Source organism: Aplosporella prunicola, assembly GCF_010093885.1.
Source record: "Aplosporella prunicola CBS 121167 unplaced genomic scaffold K452scaffold_8, whole genome shotgun sequence".
Classification (NCBI taxonomy): domain Eukaryota; kingdom Fungi; phylum Ascomycota; class Dothideomycetes; order Botryosphaeriales; family Aplosporellaceae; genus Aplosporella; species Aplosporella prunicola.
The window spans coordinates 448,441-465,585 of NW_022983536.1; the positions used below are offsets into that span (position 1 = coordinate 448,441).

Genomic DNA, 17,145 nt, shown 5'->3' on the forward strand with positions numbered 1-17,145 from the left:
AGTTTGTTCAATTCCCCCTTGGGAAGCTAGTAGGAGTATTTGTATATGTATTTATTTACAGCGGGCGACCTCTCGTCGCCGCCCAGTGATGATCATCATGAACCTCATAAAGGAAAATAAAACTAGAAAAATAACAAATCAAGGAAAAGTCCTCATAACAGAGTTCAACCGCCTGCAAACGCCTTCTTCATCCCCTGGGTATTTTGTGGCGTCTAGAATGCGACTGCTCTATTTGGAGGTGTCGACGACGTAGCGGCCGGCAATGGCGCCCTGCTTCATCTTGTCGTAGACGTCGTTCAGCTCCGTCAGGCCGACGATCTTGTAGGGGGCCTTGATCAGGCCGCGGCTGAAGAAGTCGAGCGCCTCCTTGGTGTCCTGGCGGTTACCAACGTACGAGCCCTGGAAGCGGACCATGCGGACGACGGTGTCGAAGACGGGAGCCTTCAGGTAGGCACCAGCGGGCATACCAATGCAGACGACGGTACCGCGGGGACGGACGTACTAAGAGTCTCTGTTAGCGTCTCTGCAATGGGAGGAATAGAAGTGGCGGCGGAGCTTACTTCGGCGGCCTGCTGGAAGGGCTTCTCGCTGACGGCGAGCAGGATGACGGCGTGGGGGCCGAGACCCTCGTTGGTCTTGGCCTGGACGTCCTTGACGATGTTCTTGCTCTTGGTGAAGTCGACGAAGGCGGTGGCGCCCATGCTCATGCAAAGCTTCTCCTTCTCCTCACCACCGTCAACACCAATGGCGTGGATGCCCATGGCCTTGCAGTACTGGAGGGCGAGGGAGCCCAGTCCACCACCGGCACCGACAATGGCAATGGTCTGGCCAGGGCGAACGCCAGCCTCCTTGATGCCCTTGTAGACGGTGATACCGGCACACAGGACGGGAGCAATGGCAGCAAGGTCGGTGCCCTTGGGGATCCTGGCAACGTGAGCAGCCTTGCCAATGGCGTACTGCTGGAAGGTGCCGTCAACGGTGTAACCGGACAGCAGAGCCTTGGGGCACAGAGACTCGTCGGACTGCATGCAGAAGTCGCAAGACAGGCAGGAGCCGTTCAACCACTGGAAGCATGTTAGTAAGGCGGCGTAAGCAGGGAGAGCGGGATGCTGCGGGAAAGCTCACCTTGATACCGGCAAGGTCGCCAATCTCAATGTCGTCGACGAGCTCGCCGCGAGCGACGACAACACCGGCACCCTCGTGGCCACCGACCAGGGGCATCTTGACGGGGAGCGGCCAGTCGCCGTTCATGGCGTGCAGGTCAGTGTGGCAGACACCGGAGTACTTGATGTTGACCAGGACCTCATCGGGGCCGGGAGTAGGGACGTCGATCTCCTTGTAGACACAGGGACCGCCCTTCTGCTCGATGACCTGAGCCATCTGCTTCTTGGGAACCTCAGACATTTTGGCGAAGTTGGAATGGAAGTTGTTGGATTGGTGGAAGTAGTTGTTGGTGGTGCTTTGGAAAAAGCGAAGGGAGGAGGAGCGGGCGAAGGTGGAAGTGGTGGAAGTGGTGGAAGTGGAAGACTTGCAGAGTGCAGTGAAGAGAGGAGCCAGGGAAGAAGGTCGACGCAGCATCTTTTATAACAAAAGCGAATGAACGCAACTACATCAGAGGGTAGCACTAAGGCGGCGACCCCCGCCTTTACGGCAAGGCAGTCGATCAATCGAGCCCGTCAGCACGGGCATGCCGGACGGGCGGTGTCAGACCACGTCTGGCGAAGCTCCGCGCAGCAGTGGGTTCAGGCATGCGCGGTTTCGCGGCGAGCCGAAAGCGTCGTGGTGACATTGGCGTGAAGAAAGCGCCGAAGGAGCGACGCTTGTAATCGCGCATCGCGACCTCAGGTGATGTCAGGCTCCAGGGGTCGCCCTACGGCGTGACCAGCCCACAATTGCCACACCAGCAGTCGAATGTCGCCCTCGCCATAACTGTGGGCCGCCTGCTGAATAGCCCACATAAAAGTCTTGCCGTCCGCTGTTGCGCGCGAGAGAGCCGTGATGAAGAAGAAGAAAAACACCATGTCGCACCACCCGCGCGGGTGCTTCCGGCGCGACAACGGAACACCAACTTCAACAACACCACCATTTCATTCCATCTCTACCTAGTCTGTCCTCCCCTTGGCCTCAGCCTCGTTCATCAATTTACCTATCTATCTAATCTCTCTCTCTCTCCGCCTCAATGCTTCTTCCCCAGTCCCTCCCCCCCACCCGGCATCTCCAAGCCCCGGCTCCACGCGCGCGCGCACCCCTCGGATCCCTTCCACTCGCGGCGCCGCCGCTGACTCGTCTGGGGATGATGAATCCTTTGCCCCGGACCTTTCTCACCCCCTCGTTGCAGGCTTTTCTTGCTGCAGGCTTGCGTGCGAGACTGCGAGGCGAGCTGCGAGCTGCGAGCTACCCCGCCACGCCACACTCCGCCCCGCGCGACTCGGCTCGCCGGAAGTGCAGCGATGATCGATTGCGCGTCGCCTGTAGCCAGCGAGCGAGCGAGCGGGCGCAGAGTTTGTTGAAACCTGCTTGTTGAGAGGCAGCAGCAGCAGCGCGGAGGGAGAGATGTGTGAAAGAAAGAAAGAAAGAAAGAAAGAAAGAGAGAGAGAGAGAGAGAGAGAGAGAGAGAGCCAGGCAGCTCCCCCACCTCACCGGCCCATCTCATCTCCATTTCCCCATCCCCAACAATGCCAATTCCCTTCCCCGTTGCCCCCACCAGACCCAGCATCTCCGTCACTGCCCAATTGCCCACACGTAGCGATCGTCCCCACACGCGCAACCTGCGACAGATGGACAGCAGCAACCCCTCTGTCCCCGCCGTTCCCCCGCCCCCACTAACCCCTACGAGTACCTAACCTTACTACCTAACCTAGCGCCCAGCGCCATATCGCCAACCCAACCAACCACTCAGCTCCAGGGTCCCGCGCCGTCAAACCCACCGCCGCACTTTTTTCTTTTTGGCGACCCGACCGACCGACCGCCCGACCGCCGCATGCCCGCCCCGACCTGCCCTGCCGACCACCGCTGCTCATCGTACGACCACGACGCACCGCCGCCGCCGCCGCCGCCGCCGCCGCCGACCCGACCACCAACAAACGGGCTCCCTCCTTCCCTCCCCCTTCCCCGCACCGCGCTAAAGCACTCCAGACCGCAAAGCACACCGGCGGCGCACCAGCGCGCCCCAGATTTTTGGGGAGATGAAAAAAAAGCCAGGCAGCTAGTCGCAACCACCAACCAAACCAACCAACCAATACATACGTACTGTACTCGCACGCGCACCCCGCCGCTTTAGCCCCATTCGCTCGCTCGTGCCTGGGCGCCCGCCCCCCCTTGCTCCCGTCGTCCGGGAGCGGGGCACTGGGTCCGGGAGACGGGAAGCTAAACTGCTTTGCTCCAGTAGCTACTAGCTTGCCATCGTACTTTTTTTTGTTGTTGTTCTGAAAGCCGCACTGTCAGGCTGCGTCGCACTGCACCGCACTGCCGCTGCGCGCTGGCGCGCCCACTAACTACCACAAACGCACACACGCACGTCAGGCGCGCTCGCACATGCACACGCGCGCGCGCCGTGTGGAACCGCCAGGCTCCACCCCACCCCGCGTAGCGCACAATAGGAGCAGCAAGAGGGTATATTTGGGCTGCGCCGCGGTGGCTGGCTGGCCCCGGCGCCAACGAATGACGGACCGACGTCCCTACGTATTGGTGACGGCGCGGCGGTGTGCTGCGTGCGGTGAGTGCGTGCCTGTGCCTGGACTGCTGCTTGCTGCTCTGGAGTGGGTGGGTGTGCGGGGATGCGGTGGGGATGCGTTGGGTTGGGTTGCGCTGTGTGGGGTGGGTTGTGGGCTGTGGGCGCGCGCGCACGTGCGGTGCGGTGCGGTGCGTGCGTCTTGCGGGGCGGGGCGGGGCCTGGCGTGCCTGGTTTGCGCGGGGGAAGGGCTCGGAGCGATGGCAAGTGGGCACCTGCCTGCCTACTTTTTGTTTTTGTTTTTAGGGTGAGAGAACCTGAGGCGTTAGAGCACGCGCTTGGCGCGCGCCCCCGAACCATGGCTTGCTTGATCCTTCCTTCCTTTGCACGTGGGACTGCGGCTTGCGGCTAAGAACTAGGTAGGTAATTCCTAGGAAGAGAAGAGGACTAGGTAGGTAGGTAGGTACTGGCTGGCTGGCTGCGTGATGCGAAGGTATTGTTGATGGACTTGGAAAGGACTTTATTTTTCCTCCTCTTCCGCTGTCAAAGCATCTAATATGTATAGAAGGGTATCAGGACCAATGAAAAAGACTAAAAGAAAAGACTACTTCAACAATAACAATCCTCCGCCTTTCATCATTACGCGGGTCTTTCCCCATTTTCCTTCTTTTCGCCCGTCTTCGGCCGTTTGCTGCATTAACTTTGAAGTACCGTAAAGCTTCGATCGCTTCGCTGATTCGAGAAAAAACATATGCTCAAAGTCAAAAACAAAGTTAATCAAGGCATTCAATGCTCTTGACGTCGAGTTGAACGCGAAAGACGTGGGGGTATCTCTGCTTTGGGGCAGTTATTCGCCTTTGCTCCATCTCTGCGGCATTCCATTCGTGCTTATGAAGCACTTTAGTAATAGATCTTGGTCTCCGCGATCGGCACCGGGTCATCGGGGTTCCAGATGATCTTGTTCTTTTCATCCAGATGCGCTCCCACGTCCGTAATGGCAATGACCTTGCCCGTGTCGTGGACCTCCTGTCTGCTGGCGCCGGCACTGTCGCGCGGAATCCATAGCATTGGCGGCTCCGACTTGATGCTCGGGTGGAAGAAGGCGTCACGCTCAATTTCCGGCTCGTACAAGTGGTCGGGGTCGGCAAAGTTGCGCGGTACCATGCGGCGCATGGTCGGATAGTCCGTGTAAACATCCGGGCGCAAGAATTTCTTGATCATGCCGGGTTTCGTGTGCGGCGCATCACCCACCGGACCGTCCGGCAAGCCCTTTTCCAATGCCGGCGCAGAGCCGTCCGCATGATCATGCTCGGCCTCCAGTAGGCGGCGCTCCTCGTCTTGAAGCGACTTGGGGAGATACTTGAGTAGAGGGTCAAGAGCCGTGTTGAGAGAAACATGGAAGAGGAAGGTGAAGATGAGGAGAATTATCATCAGAATAAACGGACCAAGGGCGCCCTCGCCGCTGAGCTGGATGGCGAAGAGGCCAATAAGGCAGACCTCGGCAATGTAGAGGCCGACAAAGAGGTGTTGGAGGGCGCGAGGGTAGCATAGACCCTTGGTGTCGACATCGACGTTATAAACGTAGAGGAGGTTATACCTGTAGGCAAAGTAGAAGAGCCACAGGCCGATACCAGCAAAGATAAGGACCAGAGGAGCGATGCAAGCATAGCAAATAGCTTCAAATCCAGTTAGCGGGAGGCATACAACATTTGCCTAGTTGAACTTACCGATCACGAACAAGTTAGTATAGATGGGGTAAATTGTGCCCCATCCAAGACCAGTGAATTTGGTCCACCGCTCATACATCTTCCGGGGGGTTGTGTCAAGGACCTTGCCCATAACCATAGTAATGACTAGGCCAGACAGATTAAGCAGCATACCCGACACAACACCCAGTCCTTGCAGGACGAAGTAGGAGAGGTAGAAGCCTGAAGCCGTTGGGATCGAGCTCGCAAGCTTGCTGGTGATGGAGGTGGGGTTATTAATAATGTCACCTACGGCAGCGGCTGCCGCAGAACCCAAAGTAGCCACCAAGAAGACCTGGACGACTTGGAAAGCAAAGTAGTAGTTTTGCACAGTCAACTCAACCGCCGACAACGTAGGGTCACCGCTGAGGCGAGCCATCACTATGAAAATTCAGTAAGCGGCCATCTCAAATCGGAAAATAAGTAAAACTTACTGCGAAGTATGATGGGAAGTAATGACATAAGGACAGCCAGGAGGATCACAGGGAGCAGACCCGTGACGACACCACGAACGACACTTGGAATGTCATCGATGAAGCTGAAAGCAGGAACGATGCAGATGAGGTTGTCGACGTTGGAAATGGCACCAACAAATGCCACTGGAATGGACCAAAAGATGACGAGGGCAACAACGAAAGCCGTAGTAGCAACGACACGAATGACGCGCTCCCACCATCTGATGCGCAGGTTGCTCCAGATGATCTCTGATGGTGTGAAGCCAGTGTAGCGAGGTGCCATATGCAATGCTTGGTGGTAAGTTAGGCTCTGGAAAGCGGCCTGGGCCTCAGACAAGGTGTCGAACTCTACGAAGACGGAGCTGATCTTCTTGGCGTCCGCCTGGCGATGTTTCTCCTGCTCCTTCTCAATCTCTGGGATCAATCTGGCGAGCTCAGCACGGGACCAGTCGATGGTGTCCACTTTCTTGCCAATCAGAGGCTTGAGACGGTGAGTGGGCCTCTTCTTGGCAGGTATCCAACGAGCTGCCACTGAGCCCGATTCCTGCTCGCGGTTAAGATCTTGAAGCTCCTCCTCGTGATTAGTACTGCCAGACTTGCTCGCTGCCTGTCTCGCCTTGTTGACCAGCTTAACCAGTTTCGTCTCAGCGCCCTCAAGCTTCTTAGCAATCTTATCTCTCTCTTCGACCTTGTCCTCAAGGTCGGAGGTGTCCGTGGGAAGCCAAACCCGCTTAACGTGCTCGCCAAGGAGGTCGCGGAGCCTGGCCTCATTCTGGTAGTACTCAGGAACTGCCGTGAAAAGAACAGTACGCGAAGACAGGCGGTTCGCGTAGATTGGGGACATGAGGAAGGCCTGGCGCAGGTTGATATAGAAAATGCTCTCACGGGTGATCATGAACATGATGAAGCCTGACACATTAGCGTACGCAGGATAACAGAGAGATCACAAACCGTACCGAAAAATATATATGCGCATGCCGTATGCGCATAGTAACGGTAGTAGGTATTCTGCACATTGGCCAAGTTCAAGATATTCAACTGAGTCTCTGTGCCGCCACCGGTGATGTTGATAGGAAACAGGACCGGCATGCAGATGAGACATCCTACAAAGCACGAGATAATGCCCATCTTGAGCAGACGGAGGAAGAGAAAGCCGTCCAGAGAGTGGTGCGTCAGAACATGGGTATCAGGGACCTTGAAGAAAGGCGCGATCCAGTTGAAGAGGCCATTGGGTAATTCCGGTGTGCGTTCTTGCTCACGAAGGGTACCGACGATCGAGCGGGCCTGATATTTGCGCTTGAACATGCGCCGCAGGATGATGAAGAGCGCGAACCATATCGCAGCGTAAACGGCAACTGGCGCAAGAGTGGAGAGAAGCTGCGAGGCGGAAGGCGACTGGTCCTCTTGCGACGAACCGACATTGTCGTCTTGGCCCTATTCAGTAGCGATGAGTATCCTCCTGTAAAGTTTGCGAGTATTGGGCTCGAGGACGTGTGCGCTCAGTGTGAGGGGTGAGTTGCGCAGGGATACGGTAAGGATCGATAGGGCCTTGAGGGACGTGTAAATAAACAAACATACCTGTAAGTTGCACTTGCGGGCCATGATGGCGTTGGGTTAGGTTGGCAGCTGCTGCGAGCCTGCCGAGCCTTCTGAAAAGTAGGTATGCAGGAGAAGCAGGTTGTAGGATTGGCAGAAATGGAGGAGGGACGGAGGATTAATGTGTGTCGCGGGGCTAGAAGCGCGCGTAGCTTGATCGCAATGTCGCTAATCTCCACTGACGCAAAAGCAGAATTGCGGCGACGCGACGGGAAACACGCTCCCCGGATTCGTCCAATGGTCTTGTTTGCGCAGAAGATCGATCAGACGCTGACGACATGGATCCCTGTCTGGTTCCCGACTCAAGTAAAACAGGGCGGCATGCCAGACAGCTGGACAGCAAAGCCACGCCTCGCTGGTGGCTGGGGCGCGGTGCAGCCAGCCACACGCCTGCAGCGATCTAGAGCAGGAAGGAAGACTCCTGGACCTCCTGGACCTCCTGGACGCTGTGCTCCCTCCCCTCCAACGAATTGATTGCTGGCACGGCGTGAGACCATCCACGAAGACAAGCCATCTCAACCTCGACCTCGAGCTCAACCACCTCCTCTAAACCGACTAGCTGACTCGTGGCGCTCCATTGATCGCCGACCCTGATTTGCGGGCTGCCATCACCAGACCCAGCACGGCAGCGCCTCATGCCAAATACCTATCACACCCCTGCTTCTGGTTGATCTGGCTTGTGAACTCACCAGGAGATTGGGACCGGCTCCTTGCTTTCACTTGACATCATCGCCTTGCCAACTACATCGTCGTACGCGTCCTTCCAAGAGCAAGCAGCCTTCCTAGTCCCTTGGCCACGACTTGCGCGGGACGTCCTTGCCGATGATACCGTGTTGCGTTTCGAATGCTGCATCTCGCTGACTCTGTACCGCCAGCCACTCTTGCTCACGCAACAACGGCCGTGCTGGACACGCTACATGTTCCAGAGACCCAGAGCACATTACGCTCAGCAATTGCTTTTCTTTTTTTCTCGCGCGCTAACATGCCGCCGTCACAATCACTGACCGGACAGCGATCAGCACAGCCGCCAGCTGCTGCGCCTCATTTTAAAGCCGTTCTCGCACCACTTCCCGTAGGAGGTTGGGCGGGTGCCGGGTGGGCAAGCAAACTATTGTTTGACAACGCACGTATGGGAGGTTGGAGCACTGATTCTCTGGATTCCATAGTCGCACCAAACCTTCTTCTTGATACCTACGGATCCGTACCTCTCTCTGCACGCATGCGGGCAAGCAAACGGCATGCACGCACGCATGTCAGTCCGGCCGTCGCACGACATATCACAACACGCCACTGTACATTTAACTTGGGACGTTTATGAGCTTTAGTATTACATGATCTGTCACTCTTAGCGGGACCCTTTAAGAAGTCCTAGTCATGTGATACGATATCTGATTGTTTCGAATGACTCAGGGGAGACTCGGCACCAAGCAGTGCACGATTCAAACTCGGCGGCGCTAAACGCGTATCCCCGGCCGCCGTGAACTTTTTCCTCTCGCTGCTTGACCATCTCGCCGCGCGCCGCAATGAAGGTCACCAACCACTCTAATGTGCCCGTCTACACCATATCGGGCTCCGATACGTCGCGGCCCCTGCCCGACTGGCTGATCCGCAAGCGCAAGCGCAGTCTGAAACAGGACCCCGAGTATGCCAACCGCATCGAGCTGCTGCAGGACTTTGGCTTCGAGGAAGCCAGTCACTGCGTGCGCGCCAGCGAGGATGGAGACTGGGTTATGAGTACAGGTATGCGCTCCTATCCTCGCCCATCAACATGCGCCCTAGCTCACTTTTACGCCGCAGGAACCTACAAGCCTCAGATTCATACCCACTACCTCCCGCACCTTTCGCTGTCCTTTGCCCGCCACACCAACACCATAAATCAGACCTTCCTTCTCCTCTCCTCCGATTACTCGAAATCCCTGCACCTCCAGACCGACCGCTTCCTCGAGTTCCACACGCCCGGTGGCCTCCACTACTCTACCAGGATACCCCGCTATGGCCGCGACCTCAAGTATGACAGGCGGTCGACCGAGGCTCTCATTCCCGCCGTTGGTGTCAATGCTGAAGGCATGGGAGAGGTTTACCGGCTCAACCTTGAGCTTGGGCGTTTTATGAAGGGTTACGAGATCGACGTCGGTGGAGACGATTTTACCTCTGCCGGCGGTGGCGCATTGCAGGGCGGCATCAACACTGGCAGTGTTAATGTCGCTGCAGTTGCGGAGGAGTCGCACAATCTTAATGCTTTTGGCACGTCGTTAGGCACGGTGGAATTCTGGGATCCGCGGTCGCGGAGCAGAGTCGGTGTCCTGGCACCACCGCCTGATGTCGGCTTTTCCGACAGCCGAGTCGAAACGACAGCATTGCAATTTGACCGCAGCGGTCTCAATCTTGCAACAGGCACGTCAAATGGTTTGATTCACCTTTACGATCTCCGTTCTCCCGTTCCGCTCCTCAAGAAAGACCAAGGCTTCGGTCTGCCCATTCAAGATATAATCTTCCTCTCGCCGACGACCACCACACGCCAGCAAACTTCTGAACCTAAAATCCTCACTTCCGACAAACGCATCATCAAGATTTGGGACCCGCGGGATGGCAAGCCTTGGACACACGTTGAACCGGCCGTGGACCTGCACCATGTCGAGTGGTGTAAGGACAGTGGTATGTTGTTGACGGCGAACGAGGGTAAACAGCAACATTCCTTCTTCATCCCACAGCTGGGCCCCGCGCCCAAGTGGTGTGCCTTCCTGGACAACGTGGTAGAGGAAATGGCCGAAGACCCCGACGATCCCAATGCTTTCGGTCCATCGCACAAGGCCGGTGACGTGTACGACAACTACAAGTTCTTGACGGCCAAGGAGCTGGACCAGCTCAATATGTCTCACCTGGTCGGAACGACGTCGCTGCTGCGCCCGTACATGCACGGTTACTTCGTCGCGCAGAAGTTATACGAAGAGGCGCGTCTCATCAGCCAGCCCGAGCTGTGGCACGAACAGCGCGCCAAGAGCATCCAGGCGCGCATCGAAAAGGAGCGCGAGTCACGCATTCGCGGCAACAAAAAGGTCCAGGTCAAAGTCAACCGGCGCCTTGCCGAGAAGATGCTCGAGCGCGAGGAGAAGAACGAGCGGCGCAAGGCGCGTCGCGTGCTGGCGCAAGGCGGCGACGACGACGTTGTCCAGCAGCAGCAACAGGAGCAGGCGCAAAAGGCGACGACGGCTGCCGATGGCGAGGAAGAAGGGGAGGAGGACAACAAGCCCGTGGGCAAGCGCCTCCTCAGCGACTCCCGTTTCTCCAGGCTGTTCCAAGACGAAGACTTCGAAGTCGACGAAACGAGCCGCGAGTTCGCAAGCATCAACCCCAGCACCAAGGTCAGCAAGCCGAGCGGCCTCACCGCCGTCGAGGAGGAAGCACTGGCCGAGCACCGCGGCTCCAGCGACTCGGACAGTTCCGGCTCCGAGTCGGAAGACGAGAGCGCGCGGCGCGGCGGTGCCAAGAAGGGCCGGGCCGCTGCCGCGGCGCCGCCGGACGAGGCCAGGGATACGGGCCGCATCTCGACATCGTCGTACAAGAAGAGCGGGCACCGCCCCATGCAGATGGTGGTGTCGTCATCGTCAAAGAAGCCCGGCCAGGGGAAGAACAACAGGGACAAGAGCTTTGGCGCAAGGGCGTCGGGCCTAAAGGAGAAGCGTGGGCGCCAGGAGCAGGGCGGGAGATCAACGGACGTGGTTGGCGAGAGGGAGATCACGTTTGTGCCGGCGAAGAAGGAGAGGCCGCAGAGGAGACAGCAAGAGATGGACGAGGGCGACGAGGGAAGGAGTTTCAAGAGGAAGGAGCGGAGGAGCGCAAGCGGGAATACGTTCAGGAAAATGTAAAATGCGGGGGTGGCGTAGATACCCAGCGTCTGATGAATGAAGAGGGAAAAAAGAAAAGACCATTGGAATCGCTGTTTGGTGCGCTTGGAATTATTCAATTTTGTGAAGAGTGGCGCGGCTTGGAAAGAAGTTGTGAAGCATTTTTGATTACCATCATAGACAAATATGTCAGGCAAACTTCATAAAACACTTCTGTACGACAACGAGGTTAATCCAACGCAAGAACTCAACCTCCCGGTCACAGCTACTGTAGGAGGCATGTTTTGAGGTGTCGTATATACAGTATTTACAATCAAAGCTAAAGAGGAGGAATAAGACTAAAAAAAAAGCAAAGCAACGCAACACTCAGAATGGTCAGCGAGTGAGTGTATTTGTCATTTCCCTGCTCCCCAAAATAAAAAGGAAAAGTTCCAACGCCATGCTGTCAAGAACCCCGCCCTATCACCCACACCACCACCCCTTTTTCATTTCGGCATCGTCTTTGTGTGTCCTTTTTTGATTCGTCTGCATCGCATGGCACCGTAAATGCGAAAGATAAAAAGCAAGAGAGAGCGAGAGCGAGAGAGATGGAGAGATAAGAGAAGAAACAGAGTCTGCTACAACTCGTCTACTCGTCCTCTTCTTCGTCCTCGCCGGTCTGTAGAATGAATTGTCAGCGGCACGTTCGCAATACTAAAAACGGGTACCAGGTCAGAAACTTACGTTCTCGTGGAAGTTCGTGCCGTGCGTCGTCTCGGCGATGATACCAGCACGAATCAAAAAGTCACCAAAGTGCTCGCCCTCGTTGCGCTCCTTGGCGTACCGCTGGATGAAGTCCTTCATGATTGTCAGGATCTCGTCCTCCTTGATCGAGCTGCGGTACAGCTTGTTCAGGCGCTGGCCGTGGTAGCCGCCGCCCAGGTACATGTTGTACGCGCCGTACGCCTTGCCGACGAAGCCCACCTCGGCGAGCCACGGGCGCGCGCAACCGTTGGGGCAACCAGTCATACGCATGACAATGCTGTCCTGGCGCAGGCCGTTCTCCTCAAGAATGGCTTCCACCTTGCCGACAAGGACGGGCAGGTACCGCTCCGACTCGGCCATGGCGAGACCGCACGTCGGGAAGGCGACACAGGCGCTCGACGACAGGCGCAGGCCCGAGAAGTTGGTGTTGTCGAGCTTGTACTTCTTGAGCATGTCCTTGATCATGTCGAGGTCCTCGTCCTGGATGCGCGACAGGATCAAGTGCTGGTTACCCGTGAGACGGAACTCGCCCTTGTTGAGCTTGGCAATCTCGCAAAGACCAGTCTTCATGGGGAAGTCGGCAGTGTCCTCGATACGGCCGTTCTCGATGAACATAGTGAAGTGGTTAAGGCCGTTCTCGTCCTTCTGCCAGCCGAAAGTGTCGATGTTGCTGTCGAACTTGAAAGGCTTGGCCTCGGCGAACTTCTGGCCCCAGAGCTCCTCAACCTTGCCGCGGAAGACGTCGACGCCCATGTCGTCGACGGTGTACTTTAGGCGAGCGTGCTTACGGTTCTTACGGTCACCGTGGTCGCGCTGCACAAGCATGACCTTCTCGCAGACAATGTGCGTGTCAGCGGCGGCGACGTAACCCAGCATGGAACCAGTGCGAGGGTACGTCTTCTTGTTGTTGTGAGTGACACCCATACCACCACCAACAAGGACGTTGAAGCCCTCCAGGTTGCCGTCAGCGCCCTTGATAGCAATGAGACCAATGTCGTGGGCGTAGACGTCGGTGTCGTTGTGAGGGGGAATGGCAATGGTGATCTTGAACTTCCTGGGCAGGTAGGTGGGGCCGTAGAGCGGCTCGTGGTCGACGACGGCATCACCAGCAACCTGCGTCTTGTTGTCGTTCTCGTCCTTGAGCCAGATCTCGTGGTAGGCAGTCGTAGAGGGCAAGAGGTGGTCGCTGACCCTCTTGGAAACGGCGTGAACATCGCGGTGCAGGGCGTTGTGCTCAGGGAGGGAAGAGCACATGACGTTACGGTTGACATCACCGCAGGCCGCGATGGTGGTCATAAGAGACCTGTTGATCGCCTGCATGGCGGGCTTCAGCTTGCTCTTGACCACACCGTGGAACTGGAAGGTCTGGCGAGTGGTCAACTTCATAGTCTCGTTACCAAGGCTGTCGCTGATCTCGTCCATCTGGACCCACTGCCTGGGGGTAGCAACACCACCGGGCAGACGGCAACGGATCATGAAGGAGTAGGCGGGCTCAAGGCCCTGGGCCTTGCGCTCGTCGCGCAGGTCACGGTCGTCCTGCATGTAGGTACCGTGGAACTTGGTGAGCTGCTGGTCACTGGCCGAGATGGCACCAGTGGTGGTGTCCTGCAGACCCTCAACGATCGTACCGCGAAGGAAGTTGGACTGGATCTTGATGTCCTCGTTGGTCAATGGTGGGGGCTCCTCAGGAAGGCCCTCGACCTTGTCCACACCGAGGGCAGCCCAAAGCTTAGGCTCCCACTCAGAGTAGCCAGTCTGGAACGCATCGGGGTCCTGGTCGTCACCGAGGCCGCAGTCGGTCATGGCGTTACCGCCCAGGGTGACAAGCCTAGCGTGCAAGTCCTTGGCAGGCTTGTTGTAGTAGATCTTGTCCTCCTTGCGGGGCCAGTAGTGGCTGTCACCAAGACCGAAGACACCGAAGTTGACGGTGGCGAGGTCGATGTCGGTGGAGTTCTTGACGGCCTGCCAGAAGTTGTGGCCGTTCTGAGGGAACTCACCCTGTCCAGCGGTGGAGGTGATCATGACAATGTTCTCCTCGTTGGAAATGTCCTCGAGAGGGTAGTCGTCCATAGCCATGACCATGGTCTTCAGGCCCCTAGCCTTACCCCTGTTGCCAAGACGCTTGGCAAGGTTCTCAGCGTTGCCGTTGTCAGACGCGAACAGAATGGTCAGGGGAGCGCCCTGCAGACCCTCCAGCAACTTGCTGTAAGCGTCCTTAGCCTTCCTCTTCTGCAGCTCGCGAACTTCAGAACCGTAGGACTGGGCAAGATTGGCGGAGAACTGGGGGTGCCTCTTCATGAGCTGCGACAGGTAGTTGTCGCGGCGCAGGAACTCCTGAAGCTCCTTCTTGATTCTTTCGGAATCAAGCTTGAAGTTCTCCTCGCCCTTCTCCTCACCCTGGGGGTCCCAGCGGTACAGGGGCCAATAGCCGAGGTCAACGGCCTTCTTGGTCTCCTGGAGAACGGTCAGGGGAGACTCATCCTCCTTGTGGTAGGGCAGGTAGGCAAGGACGACGGAGGGACCCTCGAATTGGTCAGCCTCGATCATAGCCTGCAGAACCTGGGTGTAGGAGCTGTAGACGGCAGTCGAAGCGACATAGGCGTTGCCGAAGTTCATGGCATAGAGACCAATGTCCTTCTTTCTTCTGTTAGCGTCGGCAGCGGCGCGCTCCGAGTAAGGAGTTGAGTCGATGATGAGCATGTTGACGTTTTGGCCGGAGGCAAGAACGTGGTGGACACCGGAGTTACCCAAGTCGTAAGACCAAGCGTCGGAACCGACCAACCACTGAGACTCCTTGCGGAAAAGACCCTGGGACGACAGCAGCTTGGTGGCAGCCTCAGAGCCATCCTGGGTGAGGCTAGAGATAACCTCCTCAGCAGCAGCCTCGACCTTCTTGGAGTCCTCTGCGGCCAGAGCCCACTTGGACAGAGTCTGCTTGGTCTCCTCGCTCTTGAACTCGCCAGCCTTGGCAGCCTCGTTGGCCTCGTTGATGAAGCGCTTGCGGTGCTCCTGGCGAGAGATGAGGGAACCAAATCCGTAGGCGGGGGTCGAGGACACCTCAGCGCTGATACCAGCGTTCTCAGCACCAAGCTGGTTGGCGATGTAGAGGCGCTCCTTGAAGGTTTGGTTAAGGATCTTCATGTAAGCGTTCTCGAGCTCCGGCTGCTTCAGTTCCTCGGCAGACGGGGTGGGGCCGTCCATGTTGCCGATCTGGAGGTTCTGGATGGGAGAATCCGAGTACAGGTTCTGGAAAACACCACGCAGAGCCTGGCGCACGGTAGCCTCCTCAATGAAGCCGAGCTGGTGGCCAACGACCGTGGGCGAAGCACCGCCAGCCGTCTTCAGAGACATCAACAGATCGAGCAACAGCGGGCCCCACTTGGTGGTCTTCCTGCGAACCTGCTCCAAAACCGCAATCTTCTTGACGGACTTGGGGATGACGCGGGAAAGCTCAGCGCCGAGCCAGGGCCTGTAGAGGCGAACAGTGATGACACCAGGGTTCGAGTAATCGGCAGCCGCCTCGTCGAGCTCAGCAGCGAACAAAGCAGTGTCGGAGCCGAAAATGAAGGCAGCCGCCTCCGCGTTCTGAGGACCAGTGTACTTGAAGGCCTCATACTCGCGGCCGGTGACATCCTTGATCGTCGCCCAGATCTGGGAAACGTACTTGTAGATATCCTCAGACGTAACGGTCTTCGAAGTAACCGACTCAACGGTAGTGGCGGAAGAGACGCTGCTCGGCTTGTCACTGCCGGCGCTGCTGTCACGCCTCGAAGAACCAACTGATGACTCACGGGCGCTCTGGCGGCCCGAATTGGGGTCCTCAGGAAGGGCCAGAGTGTCACCGGTGGTGCCGTTCGCCTGGTTAACCTGGCTACCGGCAACAGCAACAGTGGCAACGCGACCGTCATCCGCATACAGTCCAAACTCGCTGGAACGCGTACCCTGGAACTGCCTCGCGGCATCGAGATCCAGGACCTGTTTCACGAGATCCTTGTTCTCCTCCGCAATGGGCTTGGCGTTGGAAGCGACGGACGAGTCGAAAAAGTGGATCACACCCTTGCCAGACTTGATGGCGAGAGCGTGGGCCGACAGCGCGATGTCCTGCGCCTCCTGCAGCGACTCCGACTGCAAGAAAGTGAAGCCACACTGCCTAATGGACGTGATATCGGAGTAGTCCGGGTAGCCCACTGGCTGCAGGGAAACGTGCAGGACAACGGGGTACTGTGCCAACTTGTAGAGGTGGGGTATCGACTGGACGAGGACGGAGGAGGAAGTGGTGACGGAAACGAGCTTGCCACTGCGGATTGGCTGGAAGACCGAGAGGAGTGGGTCGGCATTGTGCCTGACGGGTAATATCTGGTGAGGGTCAGTCGCATGATCGGGCAATTGGTGATTCGCGGTGAATTCTACCTCGGGCTTACGGGAGACCAGGCCAGAGGAGAGCGAGTTCAGCGACTTGGAGAACTCGGAGTCATCCTTCAGCGAGGGCTGGACAGAGACGACGACGTCGCTGGCCAGGTAGGCAATCCGCGCCACTGCAATCGGGGTCAATGAGGTACTCTGGTGGTGGTGCCCCGCAGGCCGCCAAGAAATGGGGCGCAGGCGTGAGGAGAAGGCGACGTACCAGCCTCTCCAGCGGTAGTGACGGAGCCCATGATTGCTGGCGGATGGCAAATGGGCGTCACTGGGATTGTGTGTGAGAGAGAGGGAGAGGAGATGGATGGTCGGCGAGTGCGGAGGTGTCTCTTTGGCGCCGCGGCGGCTCTTTCATGTACTTTTTTCTGCCGGGGAGCTGGGGGCGTTGCTAATGGGCTTTGGCCGGCATCGCATTGGTTTACGGCAATCACATCATCGGCACTATGCCTTGTACGTCGACCGACTGGGTGCGCGCTAGCCGGCAAACTCTCTCTGACCCTGGTGCATCGCGCGGGAAAAATGGCCTCTTCTGTCAATTACTCATCGATTGCCTCCAGACCGGACAGGCGGTGGCTCAGGCTCGTAGGGCTATGCTATTTCGCCCCCCCGGCGAGGTAGGGCAACGGCTGCAAGCTGCCGACAGATAGCGATAGCGGGCTGGGGCTACCAAACAC

General features: G+C 57.5%; 8 protein-coding genes across 8 annotated transcripts; 5 read left to right on the plus strand and 3 right to left on the minus strand.

Annotated features, from left to right (window-relative positions):
* K452DRAFT_350143 (uncharacterized protein) lies at positions 1-1,570 on the minus strand. Its single transcript, XM_033545637.1, has 3 exons — positions 1,126-1,570; positions 561-1,064; positions 1-501 (listed from the first exon to the last, which is right to left on the minus strand). Exons 1-3 carry the CDS (start codon positions 1,402-1,404, stop codon positions 229-231), a joined length of 1,056 nt encoding a protein of 351 aa, XP_033399414.1. The 5' UTR covers positions 1,405-1,570; the 3' UTR covers positions 1-228.
* Positions 1,571-2,591: 1,021 nt separating this feature from the next.
* K452DRAFT_285742 (uncharacterized protein) lies at positions 2,592-3,196 on the plus strand. Its single transcript, XM_033540160.1, has one exon. The coding sequence runs from the start codon at positions 2,676-2,678 to the stop codon at positions 2,841-2,843; it is 168 nt and encodes a 55-aa protein (XP_033399415.1). The 5' UTR covers positions 2,592-2,675; the 3' UTR covers positions 2,844-3,196.
* Positions 2,849-3,407, plus strand: K452DRAFT_161191 (uncharacterized protein). Its single transcript, XM_033535668.1, has one exon. It carries the CDS (start codon positions 2,981-2,983, stop codon positions 3,278-3,280), a length of 300 nt encoding a protein of 99 aa, XP_033399416.1. The 5' UTR covers positions 2,849-2,980; the 3' UTR covers positions 3,281-3,407.
* On the plus strand, positions 3,408-4,326 carry K452DRAFT_161225 (uncharacterized protein). Its single transcript, XM_033535669.1, has 2 exons — positions 3,408-3,884; positions 3,920-4,326. Exons 1-2 carry the CDS (start codon positions 3,535-3,537, stop codon positions 4,080-4,082), a joined length of 513 nt encoding a protein of 170 aa, XP_033399417.1. The 5' UTR covers positions 3,408-3,534; the 3' UTR covers positions 4,083-4,326.
* A 244-nt stretch (positions 4,327-4,570) lies between these two features.
* Positions 4,571-7,472, minus strand: K452DRAFT_296695 (uncharacterized protein; the record flags this gene model as incomplete). Its single annotated transcript, XM_033541939.1, has 5 exons — positions 4,571-5,346; positions 5,398-5,796; positions 5,850-6,779; positions 6,827-7,304; positions 7,449-7,472. The coding sequence occupies 5 exons, from the start codon at positions 7,470-7,472 to the stop codon at positions 4,571-4,573; spliced, it is 2,607 nt and encodes an 868-aa protein (XP_033399418.1).
* Positions 7,473-8,440: 968 nt separating this feature from the next.
* K452DRAFT_285743 (uncharacterized protein) lies at positions 8,441-8,875 on the plus strand. The gene has a single exon (XM_033540161.1). It carries the CDS (start codon positions 8,449-8,451, stop codon positions 8,782-8,784), a length of 336 nt encoding a protein of 111 aa, XP_033399419.1. The 5' UTR covers positions 8,441-8,448; the 3' UTR covers positions 8,785-8,875.
* A 114-nt stretch (positions 8,876-8,989) lies between these two features.
* Positions 8,990-11,332, plus strand: K452DRAFT_317162 (uncharacterized protein; the record flags this gene model as incomplete). The annotated part of the gene is made up of 2 exons (XM_033544036.1): positions 8,990-9,206; positions 9,264-11,332. The coding sequence occupies 2 exons, from the start codon at positions 8,990-8,992 to the stop codon at positions 11,330-11,332; spliced, it is 2,286 nt and encodes a 761-aa protein (XP_033399420.1).
* A 607-nt stretch (positions 11,333-11,939) lies between these two features.
* Positions 11,940-16,710, minus strand: K452DRAFT_296697 (uncharacterized protein; the record flags this gene model as incomplete). The annotated part of the gene is made up of 4 exons (XM_033541940.1): positions 11,940-11,969; positions 12,035-16,411; positions 16,466-16,590; positions 16,680-16,710. 4 exons carry the CDS (start codon positions 16,708-16,710, stop codon positions 11,940-11,942), a joined length of 4,563 nt encoding a protein of 1,520 aa, XP_033399421.1.
* Between the last annotated feature and the right edge of the window lie 435 nt (positions 16,711-17,145).

Excerpts from the sequence above, each read along its gene's own strand:
- K452DRAFT_350143 (XM_033545637.1), bottom strand. The coding sequence starts at position 1,404 with ATGTCTGAGGTTCCCAAGAAGCAGATGGCTCAGGTCATCGAGCAGAAG. Across the intron at positions 1,065-1,125 it reads GCGACCTTGCCGGTATCAAG|TGGTTGAACGGCTCCTGCCT; the intron begins GTGAGCTTTCCC and ends ACATGCTTCCAG. Across the intron at positions 502-560 it reads CCTTCCAGCAGGCCGCCGAA|TACGTCCGTCCCCGCGGTAC; the intron begins GTAAGCTCCGCC and ends AGAGACTCTTAG.
- K452DRAFT_285742 (XM_033540160.1), top strand. The coding sequence starts at position 2,676 with ATGCCAATTCCCTTCCCCGTTGCCCCCACCAGACCCAGCATCTCCGTC.
- K452DRAFT_161191 (XM_033535668.1), top strand. The coding sequence starts at position 2,981 with ATGCCCGCCCCGACCTGCCCTGCCGACCACCGCTGCTCATCGTACGAC.
- K452DRAFT_161225 (XM_033535669.1), top strand. The coding sequence starts at position 3,535 with ATGCACACGCGCGCGCGCCGTGTGGAACCGCCAGGCTCCACCCCACCC. Across the intron at positions 3,885-3,919 it reads CGTGCGTCTTGCGGGGCGGG|GGCTCGGAGCGATGGCAAGT; the intron begins GCGGGGCCTGGC and ends GCGCGGGGGAAG.
- K452DRAFT_285743 (XM_033540161.1), top strand. The coding sequence starts at position 8,449 with ATGCCGCCGTCACAATCACTGACCGGACAGCGATCAGCACAGCCGCCA.